A 20,705-nucleotide genomic window follows, 5' to 3' on the forward strand; every position below is an offset into this window, starting at 1 on the left:
TGGTCTCTTAGTGAGTTCTCTTTCCTTCACTGTGTATGGCCACAACGTGCCTGCAGTGTAAGGCTCTCACGGAATCTCAGAGGAGTTGAGGTTGGTTTTACCTCTGAAAATCACCTGGTCAGCCTTCCCTCAAGCAGGGCCATGCAGAGCCAGTTGCCCAGGACCATGTCCAGACAGGTTTTTAGTGTCTCCAAGGATGGAGAATCCATCACCTCCCTGGGCAACCTGTGAAAGTTCTTGGTCACCCTCACAGTGAAAAAGTGTTTCCTGTTGTTCAAAGGGGTTTAAAGGGTGTTTAAAGTGTTTCCCGTGTTCCAGTGTGTGCCCATTGCCTCTGGGTGTAAGGGATAAAGGAAGCAATGGGCCAGTTAGCAGCTCCCTGACACCCTCAAAAAAACCCAGTTTTGTCACAGAGCAGATGAGCTTTTGATGTAGGCTGTGATGCCCTGTCAGAAGTTGGTTTGTTTTCTGGTTACTGAAAAGTTGTCTAAGAGACCACATAGGCTAATCATGTTCTGTACCTAGAAACCTTAATGTGACCCAGAATAAGATTTGAAACAAATCCACAGAAAGTGTTAACACAGCTTCTTTTTCTTTCCTTGTTAACTGCAGGTAATGCAGGTAGTGAAAGAACAGATAATGAGAGCGCTCACTACCAAGCCTAGCTCTCTGGATCAATTCAAGAGCAAACTTCAGAATCTCAGTTACACAGAAATACTGAAAATACGCCAGTCTGAAAGAATGAACCAGGAAGATTTCCAGTCTCGTCCAATTCTGTAAGTATTGTCTTCTCTCCCCACTCGTTTTTTTCATGAAAGGATTAACAAGGGAGAATGACATTTGTGAGCTCTTCTGGGGGAATCCAGGGAGAAAAGCTGTCCAGGGATCTGTGCTCAAAAGCAGTAGTGAGGCATCTGCTTAAGGTACATGTTTTCTTCTGCTGGGAATCATAACTTTTTCCTTGAGTTCAGTGAAACCAGATTTGGCAAATCCCAGCAGGATTTCACTTGGCTTCTTTATATGAAACAGTGCTTTGACATTTCCTAGCTCTGCATGATTGTGAGCCTGATTTTGGTGCTAGTAGTGTCTTTCAAAAAAAATCAAACTAATCAAACACCACAACTTGGTCTTCTGTTCAAGGCCTCTCTGAGCAAGACAGGGAGAAGCCCAGAAGAAGAGGAGCCAACACACACTAACTTTCCAAAAGAGTTGTCCTTGTATATAACATTATTATAAATTGGTGTTAATGACAAGCATTCATTTACTTACTTGTAAACTGTAGCATTCTGGCAGCTCACCAATCCTTTGCTTGTTGTTTACTGCAAAGTATGGAAGGCTAATATTGCCTCCATAGCTCCTTCTCATTTCTCAGAATACTCTTTGTTCTATTATATGAGGAGTGGAGGCCGCACTTGGCTCTGGACCAGGTCTGGGCTCGTGGCTGAACTGATGGCACAGGACAGATGCAGACTCTGTGCTGTGCAAATGCTGTACTGAGAATAGCAGGAAGCTTTTGAGATCTGCTGAGAAATGGTGAGGAGTCCAGAAGCATCAGCTGAAATGTCATGAAATCCTGACTGTTGCAAGTGGAGTACCTCATGATACTCTAAATCTTCTTTTCCAAGGCAAAAGTATAGAAATGGATTTGGACCAGAGCATTCCAGGATTCAGAAGCAGGATATTAATTTGGATTTGTTTCTAAAGGATACAGATATCTAAGTACAGGCTCCGGGGACACATTCCTCCAGGGCAGCAGGGCAACAGTGGAAGTGTAAGCAAAATAGAATTACAAACTACATTTTAACCATACCAGTGTGGATCAAAGGGGGACTGCTTCTTTTATGTTTCCAATGTGTTAGAAGATACAACCTAATGCCCAATTAGAACTGATGTCACTCATAGTAATGCATCAATTAAAAAATCTACAAATGGTTCCAGTTAGTTTTGTATTGTTACACTGCTCAGAAAGCCCCTGCAAATTCCCTGCAACATTTAGCAGTTCCAAGCTGCTCAAACTGTGAAGCTCATCACCAAAGCTTCTCATCTTCCCTGCTTTCCCTATGACTCAACAGTTTAAGTATGATGCAGGTCAATTATTTATATTCTCTTGCACCATCACCTAGAATTGAAAGACTTGCCAATGCCCTGTGCAAGCTCTTCATTTACAGTGCCACTCTGGCTAGTTGCTGCCACAGTGCAGTCTCCTTCCCCACCATGGAGCAAGTGAAACAGCCAACAGAAATAGTTAAAAGCAACTGAAGTGTTACCAGAGAATCATTTCAAATTCAGGATAAAGGCTAAGCCTAAAGGCTATAAAGGCTAAGTAAATCGATAAGGTGTTTAAGCAATCACAACTGCATTTGCAGAGATTTAACTCTGTGCATTTGCATTTTGATTACATCCATGATCACTTGTTCTTGACTGTGAAAAGAAACAGTCCTTTCATTTTGTGCTTTGATTTGATTCCCTGTACTGAACTCTGTCAAATTGCATAGATGGCACAGCTGATAGAAGTACAGAATCATGGCGTTCCAGGTGAAAAGAGCAATCGTGGCTGTGCTGTATATTTTAAAGCCCTGCAGATATGCTAAAAGAGATTGTGCACAATGGTGCCTGTAACATCAGCAGACCTTGTTTAATTCTGCTTGAGAATATGGCAATCAGGGAATGACTTATCCTGCCTTGAACATGATAGAAGTCTTTCTTTTTCTATTCATTGTATGAAGCACTGTGGTTTTAAGTGTTCAAGCTGCTGGATAAGAGAAGCTTCAGTGAAGTTGGTTTGAATGTAAACCAGAATGTGTTGCCTTAGATTCTCATAACTACAATAACCTTGTTTTGCAAGGATTAGTTGTTTCTTTTATATGAGCAAGATTGTATCATGTGAAGTAAAGCTTTATCAATACCTGCTTTTGATTAGAAAAAATAAAAAGTCCTTCAGAATAGATTCAGGGATTTGGTATCGTTATTGGTCATCCAAACTGCCATTCCATAATGTTAAAGTATCCCAGTTTCATTTTGAATGGCTGTAGAAGAAGTTGGCTAGGAATCCTGTGGACATATAGAGGACCAGAGATCTCCTTGACAAATTAAATGGCAACAGAGATGGGTTAATGCTAGAAAAAAAAAATTGGCATCCAATTAGGGACCTGCTGGTTAAAGGAGAGTTAATGGCAACTAGGGAGCCATTACTAAGTAACATCTGTGTGAAAATCAGCAAAACACAAGGAAAGTGAGGAAGGTGTCTTGATGCTTTTCTGCTTTTTATCCTACATATTTCTCTGCAATGTTAGAGTCACTACTGCCTGCTCTGAATGCATGATCAGAAGAGGGAGCATAGCTAGATGCCAGAAAGATGCCTTTTGGACATTTCCAAAATTTCCCTTTGGAAATGTCCAAAAGGAAAAAACATATGAAACCAGTTCTGGGATTACTCTCCCATTGTCTTGTAAAAATTGAAATGTCTGTAATATGCCCCATTCTGGAAAGAAGACCACTGTCAAGTGAGTCTTAACTATAAGTTGGAAAGGTAAAAGCTGGAGACAGTTTTACCTGGTGCTGAAGAAGAATTTGTCTTATGTGAAAAACTTGAAAATAATTTCTAATGATTTTCAGATATTTTAAAAGCAAGTAACTGCTGTTAGTATTGCCTCCAGTATTAAGACCAGTGAGATCATAAAATTAGCAAGCATATATATTAATGTGTGTTTCCCTCCACCCCTCTGTCTCACCAGCGCACAAACTTTTTGCGTTCTTATGGGCTAGAAAGACAGTAGGAAACTAATGGCAGTTTTTAAAGTCACTGTCTCCTTAGACTTCAGTCTGTTCTCTCTCTCTTCACAAAGCACAAGCTGTTAAGCAAATGTCATCTGAGGGACAATAAATAAATATTCACAAAATGCATTTGCATTTATGATCTTCCTTTAGCTGATTGTTCCTGATGGGTTTTAAAATTAGGCAGGAGGACGTATTTCTTGCACAAAGATTTTTTTTCCTAACCGTCCTGTCTTTAGACACTGATGGTGAGGAACAGAACTTTGTTGCATTCAGCTGTCTTTCAGAAGGAAATAGAGTTGGTTTGATTGTTCTGACCCATTTCTGTCACTTCAAAATGGTGCAACAGAAACCTTGACAGTGAGGAGCACTGAATGGCAGGATCACCTTGCAAAAATATATCTGGAGTCGTGATGTCAGAAAAATGGCTGAGAACCATACAAGTCAGAGTAACCATGTGTTGGCATGAGCTGCTGAGGACAGTAAGTGCAGAAAGTCACCATGGCAAGGGCACGATGGTCTTACAGGCTTTCACTAAGTCGAGAGTTACCAGAGACTGTTTCTGCATGGAAAAATGAGTTGTCTCCACAACCTCTGTGTGATCAAGTTCAAGGACCATCAAACAGAAGAGAGTAGCACACTGAGCTTCACGACTGTGAAAGCAAAAATGTATGTGTGCAGAGGGCTTCCAGAACATAACCAAAGGTCCCTTCTTTCTTACCTCCCCTTCTCTCGTGCAAAGTCTTCCTTAATCACTGAAGTATTTTAGAGACAATTACCTGTTTCATTTTGGATTGGTTAAAAAGTCATTCTCCTCCTCTGGTTTATAAAGGGCAGGTGGGGCATTAGAAGCCAGAAGACAGAATGTTTGAGCAAATGTTCAGATGTTAATGTGCTGGGTGACCCATTCATTTTTGGTTTTTTGGTAGTGTCTTACAAATATAATGTTATGATATCCTTAACATCTACTTAATGATAACCATCCAGTTTCTGAGTTAAACTACCTAACTATCAAACTGATGTTTATACCAGTCTTGAATGTTTGAAATTAGTCCAGCTGGAGATTTAGTCAGCAGCTTGAACTGCTGAGTAATCCACACTTGTGTTTTAACGTTGTTATCCTCAGCCCCTGCTGTCAGGGTTTACCTGAGGAATAGCGAAGCTCAGAAGCTCAGTAAGGGCAAAACATTTATTCAAGCACAAAATTATTTTAATCACAGTATTTAACCATTCAACATATTTATATCTTAGATCCCAATGAGAAAACAACAGTGCTTGAAAATTCAAGTCCTAAAGGACTAATAACACATTTCCAAAAGATGGCCTGTTTCTATAGTTACAATGTTTCCTTGGGTTTTTGACCAGCTAGATTTTCACAGCTTGTAAATATGCAGTGGGTTATGCATCCAATCATTTTGTCAACACCTAGGGGAAAGAGGGCATTTTATTTTAAAGGCCTGATCATTGCAGCAGAGAATTGGCAGTGGTTTCAGTGGGGGTCTGGCAGATCAAAGGCATAGGATCCAAATGAGTGTGGAAATCAGCAGAGAATGGGCTTCCTAAGTTTTCAAGAAGGGAAATTTTTTTTTGTTGTCTCTATTGGATACCACAGCTTAGCTTCCTTTTGATGATGATTGCTGGAACATACTGCCAGACAGAATGATTTCTGGTATTACCCAGTTTGCACAGCAATGCAAAATTATGGTTCTGACAAACTTCATATTTTATAAATCTTCTACACATTCAGTTATTTCTTTTTAATCTTACTAGGCTTGCTGTGGAGTTGATATTTAAACCTGTCTTTTACGTATTCCTAATGAATCTAAGTGAGGATATAACTGATGAATTCAGACATCTGCGAATCCATGTGATGGTGTATGAAATTAAACTTTAAATATCATGTGCATATGTTTTCTGCCTAGTTCTTGACATGTTGAACTCTTATCAAAGTAAGATGGAGAAAATGGATTTTCTGAAGAATATATATGATTATTTCTAGATGTATTGTAGGTCTCTGCACTCCTGTGCAAAGATGAAGTTGGATCCTTGGGCATTCTCTAGTCATGAATTTGTCTTCCACAAATTCTGATAATAATAAAGTAATCAAATTATATGAAATTAAGAACAAGAATATAACACTGATCATTATTAGTTTTGCTCATTGGCATTGCTCCCTACTTTTTATTGTTGTTTCAAAGTGTTCTAGCCTTCTTGTGTTGCCCTAAATAAAAGTGCTAGAGAAGTATACTGGCATAGGATCATGCAACAGAAGGTGACAGACCCTAAAATAATCTTCACAGGGCTCCTATGATGAAAGAGCATTATTTGCTGTGGTAAAATCTTGTTGATGCATTATAGCAAGTGTTATTTTTAGAATGAGGAAAGTAATATAAAAACAAGCAACTTGCCTGAGTCACACACTGATGTTGTAACAGGGAGATGTCTACAACAAAGATATCCTGACTCCTGTTCTTTGTTAAAAGAAAAAGGGGTTTTTTTCTGGGGCAGACTAGATTCTGACCTGGGCTTGTCTGTGACTGAAGTCCTCTTCAAACACCTTGCAGAAACATCTTGTGAGACTCTCTTTCAGAGGAAGGAGGATGGTCTTTGATTGAATTTTACAAGTGCCTACTTTCTCTCCCAAGGGAACTAAAGGAGAAGATTCAGCCAGAGATCTTAGAACTGATCAAGCAGCAACGTCTCAATCGGCTTGTGGAGGGTACCTGCTTTAGGAAACTCAACAGTCGACGTCGGCAAGGTACAGCTCAGACTCCCCAGTCTGGCTTTATATTGTCACTTTGGTCTCTAAGTTGAGCTGAGGAATACTGTTTTCATTGGCAGGATCCGTGGTTGTAGTGCTGTCTTGACTGCTTTTACCAAGAGGCATCTGAAAGCATCTCTAAGTTACAAATTTTCAGGATTTCCTGTTACCCTGAAACTGGTTTCAGCCTTATCACACAGATGATCTGGAACAAGTTCAGCCTTTGACAAAATCTCAAGCAGCAGTCTCACATTCTGAAATTAGTATTTTGATTTCTGCCTGAATGTCCAGACTTCTTGTTCATATCAAAACAATGTCTTTGCAGGAATAGGACATGAAACTTGAATTTTAATCTCTCAGTCTTTGATCACCTTTATGTATGCAACAGGGTGCATTCTGCACCCCTCCCTGTAGTACTGCCTGTCCTTGTTTTAGTCTTACATTGCCATATAATTTTATTATGGTGTTTAAACATGCTTTTTGAAAGCACTTATATCAGTAATTCGTGTACCTTCTTATGAATATTTAATTGATATGAGAAGATTATTTTCCCAATTCTATGAGTCATTGCTCATTCTATACAGTAAAACTCCCTATGGTTCTTTTCCCTTCAGAGATGCACGTTTCTTTCTCCAGATAATGTAATGGGGATATAGTGTAAATTCAGGAGATTAATTAGAAGTCATATCCAAAATTTCTCTTTAAATCCCTCATTTTGTGAGGATTCAGATTACTGTTTGTTTTCCTCTGTAAATACAGAACAAATTAGAAAGTTACAAAAGCTAAGAGTAAGAACTGACAAAGATCAATATTTGAGACCTTCAGATTAATTGGGGAGAAGTGCATTCTTCACAGAGAGAAGTATCCCTGCAATGCCTCCTTCCTTAGAAACAAGGAGGCAGTTTTCCTTAATGTAGGTTATTTGTAGCCTCTCTGTCAGGCATACAAACCCCTCTGAAGCCACTGCACAGACAGATGGTCAATATTCCACTGTGAGTTTCTGTACAGACTGGATAGAGAGGCATGATACATGATTTTCCTTCACCAATGTACTCATGAAGCGAAAGTAGGTAAAGTAATGTGTAGTTTGTCTGGCTACCAGTAGTGAGGGTTGTTTATTTTATTCCTCTCACAGCCTAATCCAAATGACTTAAATTCAAGGGAAGGAGCAGGATTTGTAGCAAATATTCTTCTTTTGGCTGATCTCCAAGAGGAAGATAGACTGTTTATTTTATCTTAAATTGTTGTTAGCTCATGATTTATAGGATCAAGAGCCTTAGGGAGTATAAATTCATTCAACTTATAAGAGTACAGTTGAAGCTAAAAAATAATTATTTTTTTTTAATCAATGTAATCTTCTCATCCTCAGTTGAGAGGGTTGCTTCCTATCGTGCCTTGGAGTGAATTCTATAGGTCATGAGATTAATTGCTTTGATGTCATATTTATACAGGGCCAGAAATAATTCAGGATTCTTTGGAAACAAATAAAACACGCAACCATGGCTCAAAGAACATTATCTTCACTGAAATAGATTGTTTTTCACAGATGGAAGCCCATTTAGGAGGTCATGTTTCCACATGCCCTTGAGAGTTGTGTATGCTTTATGATAGACTTCCTGTATTCCCTGAAACAGAAGGGTAAAATACCATTTGTGAGGGAGGCAGTAGACACAAAACCATTTAGAGGATGATGATGTATGAGGCCACCAGGATTACATTCAGTACAGCCAACTCTGTCCTGGGGTGCATCAGGCACAGCATTGGCAACTGGGCAAGGAGGGGATTGTCCTGCTCTGCTCTGAGCTGGGGCAGCCTCACCTCGAGTCCTGTGTTTTGTTTGGGGCACCACAATATAAGAAAAAAGATATTAAGCTGTCAGAAAGCATCCAAAGGAGGGTAACAAAGATGGTGAAGGGCCTTGAGGTGAAGCCAATTGGAGAGTGGCTGAGGTCACTTGTTCTGTTCAGCTTGGAGGAGACTGAGGGAAGACCTCATTGCAGTCTGCAACTTCCTCAAGAGGATAAGAGGAGGGGCAGACACTGATCTCTGCTCTGTGGTGCCCAGGGACAGGACCTGAGGGAATGGCATGAAGCTGAGTTCAGAGCAGGTTTCAGTTGGATATTAGAAAAAGATTTTTCACCAGGAGTGTGATCAGGCACTGGAAGCATTTGGATGGTGCTCTCAGGCACACGGTTGGTTTGTTTGGTGATGGTCTTGTGCAGGACCAGGAGTTAGACTCCATGATCCTTGTGGATCTCTTCCAACAACTCATCATACTCTGTGATTCTGTGACCTAACACAGTGTGATTTAATGAAGGCTTGTAAACCATTCAATCTGGGTCCTTTTTAGGTATGTACGGTGCCTAGCACAGTCCAAATAGCAAATACTGGCAGATCACAGGGAGTGGAAGAAGCTCTCTTAAAAGCAGTATTTATCCTTCAGAGTCTCCTGTTCCCCAGAGCAGCACAAACTGTAAAACCAGGGCTGTCGTGATGTCAAGAATTAGAAGGTGAAGTAAAATGAGTGGAAGATCTGAAGTTTAGCTAGTGATGCTAAACGTTATGACAATAAATCTTTCAGATGTTATGACAGTAAATCTTTCAGATAATTCCTTTGAATGTCCTGATAAAAATAGTAGAGGTCCCAGATTGTAAGTGTGTCTTCTGTTAGCTTTGTCCCACATCCCCATCTCCTCTCTCTAAACCCACCTCCCTGTACAAGTGCCTGGTGCTACCTCAGGGGGTTCAGGAGCCCTTGCCACCTGCCTTGTGCTCCAACTGAATCCACTTGTTATGGAGCGTTACAAGGCTGTAAAAGGGCCGTGGTCAATCCAGGTTGACATGGAACTGAAACAGAAACGAGTCCTGCTCTGAGGCATCACAATGTGCCTGTTACGTAGCAATCTACTTGTAAGAGTAACATGATCAGGTAGGTGTTAATACTAAAGTGTGTATATGGGTTTTTTGCCTTTCCTATGATTATTTTCTTCCCTTTAAACAATCCTGGAACAAATGTCACGAATCCGCAGATTGTACAAGGGGAACCTGAACGTGCCCTACACAGAAGCTGAAAGCATTAAATTGCCCATTTAAAGATAATTAACTGGCCTTAGCCCATGATAAAGACTCCAGAGCAAACTTCTATTAAGATTGTTGTTTGAACATGTGGTAGGACACACATGGTTAGTCACAGTAAGTTGAAAAAATTGACTTACAAAAAAATGAGAAGGGAGTTTACAGCCTCTTATGGCCTTTTGAGAAGAGATTAAACACTTTCATATATACTTAGCATTGGAAAGCCTCCAATCCAGCAGGTGATTCGCTGGGGGGATGCTGAAGATTAAGCTATGAGGTATCTATATTCAGATCTCTGCTTTTTGTGTTTCAGCACAGGATTATCATAGCAGGATCTCTCTGTAACTGAAATTCAGAAATATCATTGTTGTCCCAGCAGGATCCTTAGCACTTCCAAAAAATACATGGCCTTTCCCCTGCCAGGTTTTCATAGGAGAACTGCAGCAGTAACTCCTGGGTTTTTGTTAAGTATCTCAATCCTTTGGAAATGAAACAGCAAGATCTAACCTATCCTTCTGATCACTGTTCAACAGCAGATTGTCCTGCTCTGCAAATCCCCACTTTGTTCCAGGGCCATGAACATCTGCTGACAGATAGATCTCTTCAGCTTTCTCCTTCCTTAGATAATTCCTAAAAGAAAAGGGAGAAGAGTAAAGCAAAAACCTGCCAAACACTCTGCACCCCCAGTAGTTATTATTTCCAGTAGAGCTAAGTAGCAGATAAAGGCATTTTATTGAGGATAATAGATACTTCTAATGCTATCATCCAGTACTTTTGTAGTATATGTTGCTGGGTACACTCTTGAAAATAAATTCCCTCTTTACCTTTATAAAGATTGTGGAGAAATTGCATGTTATTGAAGTGGTTTTGCAGACAACATGAGGTTTCTCAAACAGTAATTTTTGGAAGCAAGGGAAACCCTGGTGATACCATTAGATTAAAAACACAAGGTGCCATGGAAGTAACCTGGAAAGAGAAACCTTAACTTGAAACAAAAAATCAAGTGAAGACAGGTTTTCCATCTCTTGCTAGGATAAGTAACTCACAGTTCTGAACAACACACACTTTGACTTTTTTCTGCCAAGCTCTTTTCTACTGATACTTCATCCTATTCTCCACGGCCCCACAAAAAACCTAATATTCTGTGAGCACATGACTCACTGAGAGGAGCCAGTTAACCAAACATGCCTCCAACAATGCCACAGGTCAATTATTTGCCTGTTACTTGGAGAGCTTCCTGGCTTCACCTAGGCAGTTTAGGCAAGTTGGAGTGAAAATGTCAATACAAATTTAATAGAGACAGAAAAAAGAAAAAGAGGAAATATGCATGCCTACATGCGTGTATAGGTATAAAATCTACACAAATACACATTTTCACAGATATATTTAAAGGCAGGTTTCTCTTGCTAAATCTGTGAGGATGCTTTTCTTTGAACAAAAAACTAGTAACCTTGAACGTATCTTGGGAAAAAATACATATTCTCAGACTTCTGTTCATGCATATCTGAGCTATTTTCTCCCCAGATTCTAACAATAGAGCACTTCTGTACTAACCACAGCAGTCCTTTACCTGGAATAGTATTGTTAGAGGCATATGAGTCATTGGCACTTGGAAACACACTGTGTGAATGGCCAGGCACTCTGTAGCCCATCAGCAAAATGTTCTGTGCTCTGCTATTTGTTCACAATTTTGAATATTACTTTTGTAGCCAAATTGTAGGTGATTTTGTTATTTGAGATTTTTTTTTAACCTCATGTGTAATCTTCAACAATATGCTGTGATATATTTAAGCCCCTGGCTGCTCTAGCAAATATCTGGAAAATCAAAACAATTTGCTTGAAAACTTTTCAGATTAAAAACCAGAATGAATAATTCTGCTTCCCAAAAAAGAATTTCTAGCACCCTAATGTGATTGCATCAGTGGTCAGTGAGCTGAAAGAAATAAGGATCTGCTGGAAAGTGTAGTGTCTGAAAATTGTGATGAAATATCAAGTCCACATCATCTCTAAACACTGTGGTTAGTGACTGCCCTCCCTACAGCTTCTTGTTCTGAGCAGGAAGTAGGTTTAGTAAACTGGATACAAAACAGGCCACAGAAGGGACCTAGTCTTTGGGGAAAATTCTTAAGCCTGGGCCTAAAACCAAAACAAACCCCATTCCTTCCTGAACTCACAGTTGCACTGTTCCAGCTGGGCACATGCACATGGATCTGCCAGATGTGGAGTACAGGGACTAATAGGGAAGGTCTATCCCAACTTTAAACCTTTTGTAACACTTCGGCTCTGCAGACTTTGGTTTAAGAGTTTAGGAGGGTTTGGATAATAGTTTTTCTTTGTTTTATAAACACCACTTTTGAGTCATAGTAGAAAAGAGCTTTTTCTTCTGCTTATTTTTTTATTTATCAATTTTGAGCTCAAAGTAAATGCTGGCTACTTCCCATGTGCTGTCCTACAATTCAGACTTCTTCACTCTTTTTCTCGGTGGAAGCAATTTCATATAATTTTTGTTTTGACTGCGGGATCATTCTGTACCCTACTTTTCCAATGTAGTTGTGTTCAGCTCTTGCACTACAGTAAAATAGCTGCATCCAGTTTCAAACTGCTCCCCTCCAAGGCACTGAAATCTCATGTGAGTAGGATATTTGCTGATACACTGTTAGCATAATGTACAGCTGAAGCAAAAACCAGGATGGGTAAGGCTGAGGTGGCTGTAGAAACAAGGGTCCCTTCTCCTAGCAACATGCTGTCGCCCTCCTCAGCCTGGCTGGTGCAGACATTTAGTGGCTGTGGTTGAGGAAACCTTGTTAGTTCCATTTGTAGCTTTCATTTAAGGGCTTTCCCCTTGACAGCAAGGCTGTGGCAAAGCAGAGTTATTAGTGAGCCCACAGGAGCATTGTGCTGGACATGCTTCAAGCTGCAGTCCATGGCCATTAGTTTCTAATTAACCTTGGGTTATGGGGAATTGCTGAAAGGGCTCATCAAATATTCAGAGCTTGGGTTTCTTCCCATTAAGCCACCCCTTCCCAAAACAAAATATTTTCATGGAGGGGTGTTCCCCTCTTTTATTATTGAAGCGTGGCATTGAAAGAACCAAGGTTACCAAAATACTAGCCCCTAGGAGATAGAAGAGCCAAACCCTTGCTAACACCAACCCCATGTGTGATAAATTGAAAGGAATCCATGGTAATTTTTTTTTTCAGTTAGACCATCTTTTTGCCCAGGTTACTGGGAAGGTAGTGAAACCATGTCCATTTCTGTTAAGAAAAAATTACTGTTTTAATTTTAGAGTTGGAAAGTTGTATTGCTTTGTACAGCCCCATAAGCAATGAAGTTGCAGTTAAAGCTCGCTGTGAAAGCCTCCTGCTGCAGTTACTGGAGGGTTTTCTTTAGGCATTGTGGTCAACCATCAGATTCCATGGGGTATATTCTTCAAGCATCAGGCTTTGCTATGCCTGGTTCTGGTAGAGTTCTCTGGTATGAATCTTGAAAGTTTTCACATACATCCTTCTGAGGTACACAAACTGCCTAATGCTTGTGTGTGTGCTCTTCAGATGAGAGTCTACTGAATGAGGACTCCTACTTGCTCTAGTTTCAATTCCCTGCAAAAGTTTCGCAAGTGGGGTCTTCTTCTCAACCCCATACTGTGCCACACTGTATGTTCTGCTGCTTACAGTCCAGGGATGCTTCTATTTCAGCAGCTCTTCTTGTATATGCATCACAGGAGCATAATCTCAGGCTCTCTACCATCAATCTTCCAGTGTTGTGCATGCCTGTGAAGTTGATAGCCAGAATCTCTCCCATGGCCATTTTGAGCCTTTGCCAGAGGTTCGTAGTGTTTTTTGAAACCTTTCTGTTGAAGGGGCTGCACACTCTGAAAGTAGTTTGAAGGGTGTAGGGTTTTCCCCCAAACTTTTTTATCCACTGGGACAAAGAAATTTAAAAGGGCACGTGAAAGTCCCTTTTTATCATTCAATTGCCTTTTACTGCGTTGCATTTCAAATGAGTGGCCTGGAGTGTCCTTCAGGACACAGCTGGGTCCATGAGGCCAATGTTTTACTCAGAGAGCCAAGAAGCCCTTCTTCTGCTAGCACCCCAAATGAGCTCACATATGCTGGTTCCACTGCTCCTCCAATGTTTTATCCAAAAGGAGGCTCCCAGCAACTGCAGCGCTGCAGGGCTGTGTCAGTGCTAACGCTTCCCCTAAATTGTCCCTCAGGCTGCTGCTTGGCACAGCATCAGCACTGCCAGTACGAGGGAAGCACAGAGCCAGAGAAGCCCTCTGCCCCCCTCCACGGCATTTTAACATCCAGCCTTGCTCTGAGCTTTCGGAGATTTAGTTTGGATGTAACAAGATTGTATTTTTGACAGCTTAACATTGTGTGATCTACTTATTAAATGGAACATGCTCTGACAAGGAAGGGTAACCTCTTTCTTGCCATTTCAAAAAGGGAATTGGCAAGCACCATCCTTGCAGGCTAGGCAGTGTGGTGGCCTGGCTCTGCAAAGGCAATGTCCTTAACAGGAGCAGATTTTAACAAATGTTGTTGGGGGGAATTATGTCCTGCAAAGCACGAGTTGTCAGGAGATGTAAATGTACATCTCTTAGGAAGGACTAAAATGCAAACTGGTGCGTGAACTTGCATGGTCACACGTATATTTGTGACCATGCAAAGCACTGCAGGACAAGAGACTTAACATCTGCTTTTTAAGTCCTTGCATGTTTATTAGGTCCAGTCTCTCCCATAAATATGGGGGTGTTCTCCTATGTCTATAAAAAAAGATATGAGTCATAATTTTCATAAAGTATGGGATATTTCAAATTTATCAGTTTTTGGGTGTCCCACACAAGACAGCTGGTAGGGCTTGATTTTCACAAAGTGGGTGCTAAAAATGAATCTTTTATGGGTAAATTAAAGTTATCCACTCAAAGTAGTTACTTTGCCTGTCTTCTGGCCATGAGGGTATATAATTTCTGGTAAAACTAAGTCAATTTTTTCTCACTAATATTTTTTTTTGAGCCAATGACTATGTCAATAATAAAACCCCTGTAGATTAATGCCAGCTTCATTTAATCAGGTAAAATTACTGAGCAAAGTCCCTACTCTTCTTATATATATACCCCACACATTTCTTCTTCTGAAAGAAAAGACATCCTTTCCCTTTAGCACCTTGTTAGAGTAAGCTTCCTCCTCTGCTGTTGGTAAGGCTGATGAATACATGTCAGTAACCTTGCTTAATGTGTTTATTTCAACAGACAAATTTTGGTATTGTCGACTTTCACCTAATCACAAGGTCTTGCACTACGGAGACTTGGAAGAAAGTCCACAGGGAGAAGTCCCTCATGATTCCTTGCAAGATAAATGTAAGTCATGCACAAAGATTGTGACACGTCTGCTACTTTATGCTAGTTCTTCTTTATAACCTGTAGTAGGTTTCTCTTAACATGGGACATTATGCACAGCTCTCTTTATGAAGATAAAGAGCAGGGGACATTTCCTCCTGCATTCAGCCACCACTCTCCTGGGCTTGGCAAGTGTGTGTGGGGACTGCATTAAGCTTTTCAATGAGTTTATCATTTCATTCATCTTGGAAACGTCATGTCTTTCCTAAGGAGGAACGCAGTTTATTTTCATTGCTCATCCAACAGCAGATGTCAAATAAAAATACTTGGGCATATTCAGAAGCACTGCCTGTCCATGGAAACAGGCAGTCTAGTGACTGGAGGAGGAATAAGTGCAGAGGTCTTTTAGTTATTGTGAGGAGTGGACTTAAAGGTGACAGGTCACTGTGAAGAGCACTGAGAGGACCTCACTGTTTCTCTGCAGCCAACTGCCACATCTTTGTGGCAGCTCCTACCAGGGGATTTATTGGGATTTTTCTTATGGTTGAAAGTAATTTTGGAGCTTTTCAGAACCATCATACTGTAGTGATTTCTCCTTTGTTCTTCGACACGAGTTGTAGGGGTTTAACCTGTAATCCAGGGAAGCTTTTTTATGATAGTGGAAATAATGAGTATAGTTCTGTCACTTGGGAGGTGACTGCAAGAAATCCAGCATTGAATAAGGAATAATTTCTTTTTGTTCTTTTCTGAAAGTCCTTGGCATTATCAAATTAGACATGCTTATACTGGTGTTTCAGCTGGTAGTTCCATTTCTTTCGTGGAATGGCAGAAAGACTAATTTTTCAGAAGTTTGAAATTTTTCCAGCCTGAAAATTGGGGAATGATATGAAATTTCCTCCCCTAACCTGTCTCCAGGCAGCACCTTTTAAAATGTCCAAGTGCTCCCCGATGCAGTCTGAGAGGGAAAGAAGAAAAGACTGTGTGATTCTAGAGCCCTGGCAGTCACATCCTCTTGTTTTTCTTGCCTTACAGATTGCCTCAAGGATGTTCCACAGTCTTACTGCAGTCTTGGCAGAATGTAGGACAGGGCCTCACATTGCTGCATTGGCACAGAGAGAGACTGTTTTTGTGGACAAGGCTTAGAAAAATATCCACAGAACGTTACAGTAGTGTCAGAGTGACAGAAGAATGAAAGTCACACTTGAACTGCAGGCACAGTTACAAGAGCAGCAGCTCCCAGATTTGTTTGCTTGGAGCACTCTTCCATGCACAAACCCCTGACCCTGACTGTGAGCATCATCTGGCACTTGCATTTTCTTTAGGCTCTTGAACCTACTCAGGAATGTCAAGATCCCATGGGGGCATGGATCCCATGAGGGCTCCTACTTTAGAAACCATTGGGCCAGACCCACACGGTTACCTCAGCATGGCTGCTGGCAGAGTTGATACCAATGTCATTTCAGAAAGAGGTGGTTATTTCAACAGTGTCTCAGGTTTTCAGGCTATGAATGAGAAAAGATTTACTCATGTTAGATGGAGTTTCATTAAACAAAGCTGAGAATATTGCAAGTCACAATATTATAAAGTGGCACTATTGTTTGAAACATATCAGACCAAACTAGCTTGGGCAATTTACAGAATACTTTCATAAATATTCTGGTTTTCTCTGGACAGACTTACTGACTTTTGAATTCTTAAAGTTTGGATATGATGATCAACTTGTCAGCATTTGGAGCCAGGTCCACAGATAAAAGACAATAGGTGGGTAGGAAAACAGAACCAAGAGAAGCAGCATCAAGCATTTTGTGTACTCCTTGCCAAGCCTGAATACGTAGTCTCTATCCCCAGAAATAAATGTGTGAGTTTTTAACCTTTTCACTTCTGTGAATGTCACCCCTCTCTTCAGGCTGGCAGAGTTAGCAAGCCATGCAGACTCCAGCTGGGACAGAAAACAGCTGCCCTCCTTCTCAAGGCTTTATCCATTGTGAGCACATCACATCTGTGCTCACACCCTCCAGCATCTTGTAGTCAACTTCTGACACCTGAAGTCTTTGATTCTATTTTTCTAAAGTAAGGCATAAGCCAAGTTCCAGATAAATAAAGATTAGGATGTCACATCAGTCTGTGATCTCCCATAGTAACTGTATTCCAGATCACACAGATCAAATGTATGAAACCTAGAGAAAAGCCTTCTTGGTTGAGAGGTCTGACCTCAGAAAACCTTATCTTATGCAAACAGAAATTGTTTCTCTGGGCCTCTTCAAAAAGTGGCAGGAACTCTTTTTTCTTAAGAAGATCTTTCTACCTTAGTTGCAGTCAAATATCTCCTTAATTTCCCAGTTTATCCTAGCTCACTCTCTCCTCTCAAAAACAGTATCTCTTCTTCTCCATAATGGGACTGTCAGAGGCATAAAAAGTCAGCAGACCCACAGCATAAAATTCTGATACTAAAGGCAGAAGTTGAGTAGTGAAGAGTCAAATGATTTCCTTTCTTTCCAGTTGTCCATGCAAAGCAAATACTTTAAGAATGTCTTTTACATCCTATGCCATCCATTTGGCATAGTGCTGAGGTAATCTGTCATAAAATATATGGTACTGCTGGGCCCAGTAGAAGAGTAAATGCATTTCTCCTCTTCACTATTTCCATTAGAGTTTCTAAAGAACTGGGCAGTAACAGGTTTTCATATTACTATCCTGTTCTATATATAAGATACTTTTCTGCAGCCACAAGGATAATGGATTATTTATAGATCGTAGAAACTGTCACTCAGGGACCATATTGTATTGTAGAGCATATAGATTCTCCATAATGTAATTACCTTTGGAAAATTGACTTCCGCTTGAAACCCACAGAAATTTATCTTTATGCTTTAGTGACCTCACTCTGTGACTCTGAGTGGCAGCAGATTCCAATATTTTTTCTTACCTTTCTTTTCCCCCAAGTCATTTCTGATCACTTCACATTTTAAAGCAATTGGAATGGCTCATTATAAGCCTATTCCTGCTAGTACCAGAAAGCAACTAAACTGCTGATGGGAGTGAAATAGGAAACTATTTTTAAAAAATTCCTACAGGCTTTTAAAAGAAGGAAAACAGCACTGAGTGAAGGGTCCAACTTGCCCAGCATCCTCTCTCCAGCAGAGACTTTACCTGGATGCCTAGGAAAGAGCAACAATAGAGCAGGCACATTATATTAACAAAGAAGAAAATTACATGGTTTTGAGATCCATGAGTACCCATAGTGTCCAGGCACAGGTATGCGTTTATATGAAACAGTCTTACCCAAGGTAGTCTAAATAGGCAAGAAAAAGCATTTTCAGACTTTTATACAGATGCCTGAAATTTTGTCAAGACTCACTGGTTCCTGTGTTAGTTGTTTTCTTCCAGTTTTCTTTCTTACAAAAGGCTGGAAATGGCAAAGGACATGGCAATTTTAACACATTAGCCTTGCTTCTTTTTAGACTCAGTAGCTTTTACATACCTTGCTTCTAACTAATTTTCTGAGGTTTGATTTTCTTTCTTTTTAATGCAGTGCCAGTGGCAGATATAAAAGCTGTTGTGACTGGGAAAGACTGCCCACATATGAAGGAGAAAGGAGCTCTTAAACAAAACAAGGTATGGTTCCCAAATTGTTATAAACACATACTGTGCAGAATGCAAAGCTTGTCAACTTGACCTTCCCTGAAGTAACACAGGTATTTTTCTTTCCAGCCTGCAACATTTCCATGTATGTATACCCTTTGTTTCCACCTCAGACCATTTGAGTTAAGTTATTGGGACAGCTTAGCCTTCTGTACTCATAGTTCATGGCAGATGTGCATTGAGATAACCCAGGGCACAACTGGAATTGTCTTTAGTAGTGATGTTTTCTATCTCTAAAGCAAAGCAGAAATGGTTGTTGGTGCCTACTCCTATATTGTGTCTGATAAATAACTAGTTTGCTCCAGCTGTGTTCTCTGATGAAGCCACATTCAGCGAACACATCCCAAAATTGCAGTTAATATCCAGCTGATGATACCTACAGGTCCAATCAGGTAGAAAGACCACTGCCAACAAAAGGCTGTCAGGTAAATCCTGGGCAATTAAGGAGGCATATAAGGACGTGCTTAGCACTTCATTTGGGAAAAAATGTGTAGGAGACAACATTCAGCTTAAATTATATTTATACTACCTTTCAGGTTCAGAGCAAGAACTGTAAGTAACAGTAGTACTAAAACTGTACAGTGCCAGAATCTTGCAGAGTTTTTGTTAGTAAGAATTGTCACCACATCAAGAAGGAATGGAGTTACTAGCAATGTCTGGCATTGTTAGTGGTGAATACCATATTCTATGAGGTATGTTCATAAATTTTGTATCAGGCTGTCTCTCTCACCTTACAGGAAGCATTGAGACTTTAATGGTGCTCAGCCTGACCTAGAATAGCACCCTGAGAGGTCTGGGAGTCAGATCACAGGTTTTGAATCAGAATTTCTAATTACCTGATACTGAGAAATTTTTGGGTGAGATTAGGAGATTTTGATGGACAAAATAGTGAAGTTAAGAGTTCCTGCTTCGATACTTTAGATAAAATTGAAAAAGCAGTTCTGAAGGGAGCCATAAAAATTGAGAAGGCCCTGTCAAAGCTACATTACACAACTAGTTGCACCTTCACAGCTGCAACTTCTCTTTCCTTAACTGTGCACAGGTGGGCAAAGTTTCCTGAGTATTTTTTGCATTTGTTTTCTTACAGAGAAGTTGCTCTCCTTTCAACATTGACTTTACATGGTAGGAAAGGAAAAAGTCAAGTGAGGAAAAAAAATCCCAGGTGTATTTTTCCTTGTTGATTTTCTGAATCAGGGCACAAACACACACACATGAGTACAACAGATTACGTATAACTCCTACATCATGTTACAGCTGAACCATCAACGCATTTGGCTGGGACATTTATATGATGCATATAAAATATTTTTAGCTCTTCCTTGCCTTAGCACTCATATGTCCACACACAAGGGAAAGATGGAAAGCAGTGGGTGGCAGTGATGGAAATGTGTCATCGTTATGGCGCAGTAATGTCTAGATAGTATTTAATGCTAAATAGGAATGCGGCAGATCAGTTTGTCCTCAGCTCTCAGCATTGCCTCATTTCCTTAGGTAAAACTGCTTTGGACTGGTATAAAATTTCTGTCTGACAATGTGAAGATCTGGAATTCATAGGTGGCATGGCTGCATCCTTGGCTGGAGGCATTCTATTTGTGACCCAGACAATGGCAATTTTGATGGTTTTACTGTTTCTCATGTGCTGCAGGGGTTTGTTTTGGTGGGTTTGGGGTTTTTTTTATTACCTCAATTCCTTGTTTCTTCCCCTGAGAAGCACAGGATTTTTGAATTAACCTGTCATCCCAATCAAACTGTTAGGCACAATATTGCAACTATTTAACTGACATAGGAATAACATGTTGTTTGCAGCATATCAAGTTATATATGGGTTAGGCAATTAAAATTTATAAAAAGGCAGACACAGAATGCAATTCAGCTGAATTTGGTGTATGAAACCTTTCACTTTCTGAAATTTCACAATCAGTGATATATTTTCAAGAGGCCTTTTCATTCTGAGCTTTCTTTGTACATATATAACGTCCACCTCAATTTTATTCATTGGCAGAAGAGAAAATTGAATGGCAGAATGCCATGCTATGAGCATAGCTGGAATTGGCAAAATGTCCATAACAAAGGCTTCAGCATCCCTTCATTTGCCAGCACATGGCCATTGCT

General features: G+C 40.3%; 1 protein-coding gene across 2 annotated transcripts in view; it reads left to right on the forward strand.

Annotated features, from left to right (window-relative positions):
* The window catches only part of ELMO1 (engulfment and cell motility 1), a 300,985-nt gene that overhangs the window by 271,050 nt on the left and 9,230 nt on the right, over positions 1 to 20,705 (forward strand). For both annotated transcript variants that reach the window (XM_005428655.2, XM_005428657.2), the window contains 4 exons: positions 613 to 776; positions 6,420 to 6,532; positions 14,865 to 14,972; positions 18,484 to 18,566. In XM_005428655.2, the coding sequence (XP_005428712.1) occupies positions 613 to 776; positions 6,420 to 6,532; positions 14,865 to 14,972; positions 18,484 to 18,566 (468 nt within the window). The remainder of the gene's footprint in view (positions 1 to 612; positions 777 to 6,419; positions 6,533 to 14,864; positions 14,973 to 18,483; positions 18,567 to 20,705) is intronic.

Source organism: Geospiza fortis, unplaced genomic scaffold, assembly GCF_000277835.1.
Source record: "Geospiza fortis unplaced genomic scaffold, GeoFor_1.0 scaffold255, whole genome shotgun sequence".
NCBI lineage: Eukaryota > Metazoa > Chordata > Aves > Passeriformes > Thraupidae > Geospiza > Geospiza fortis.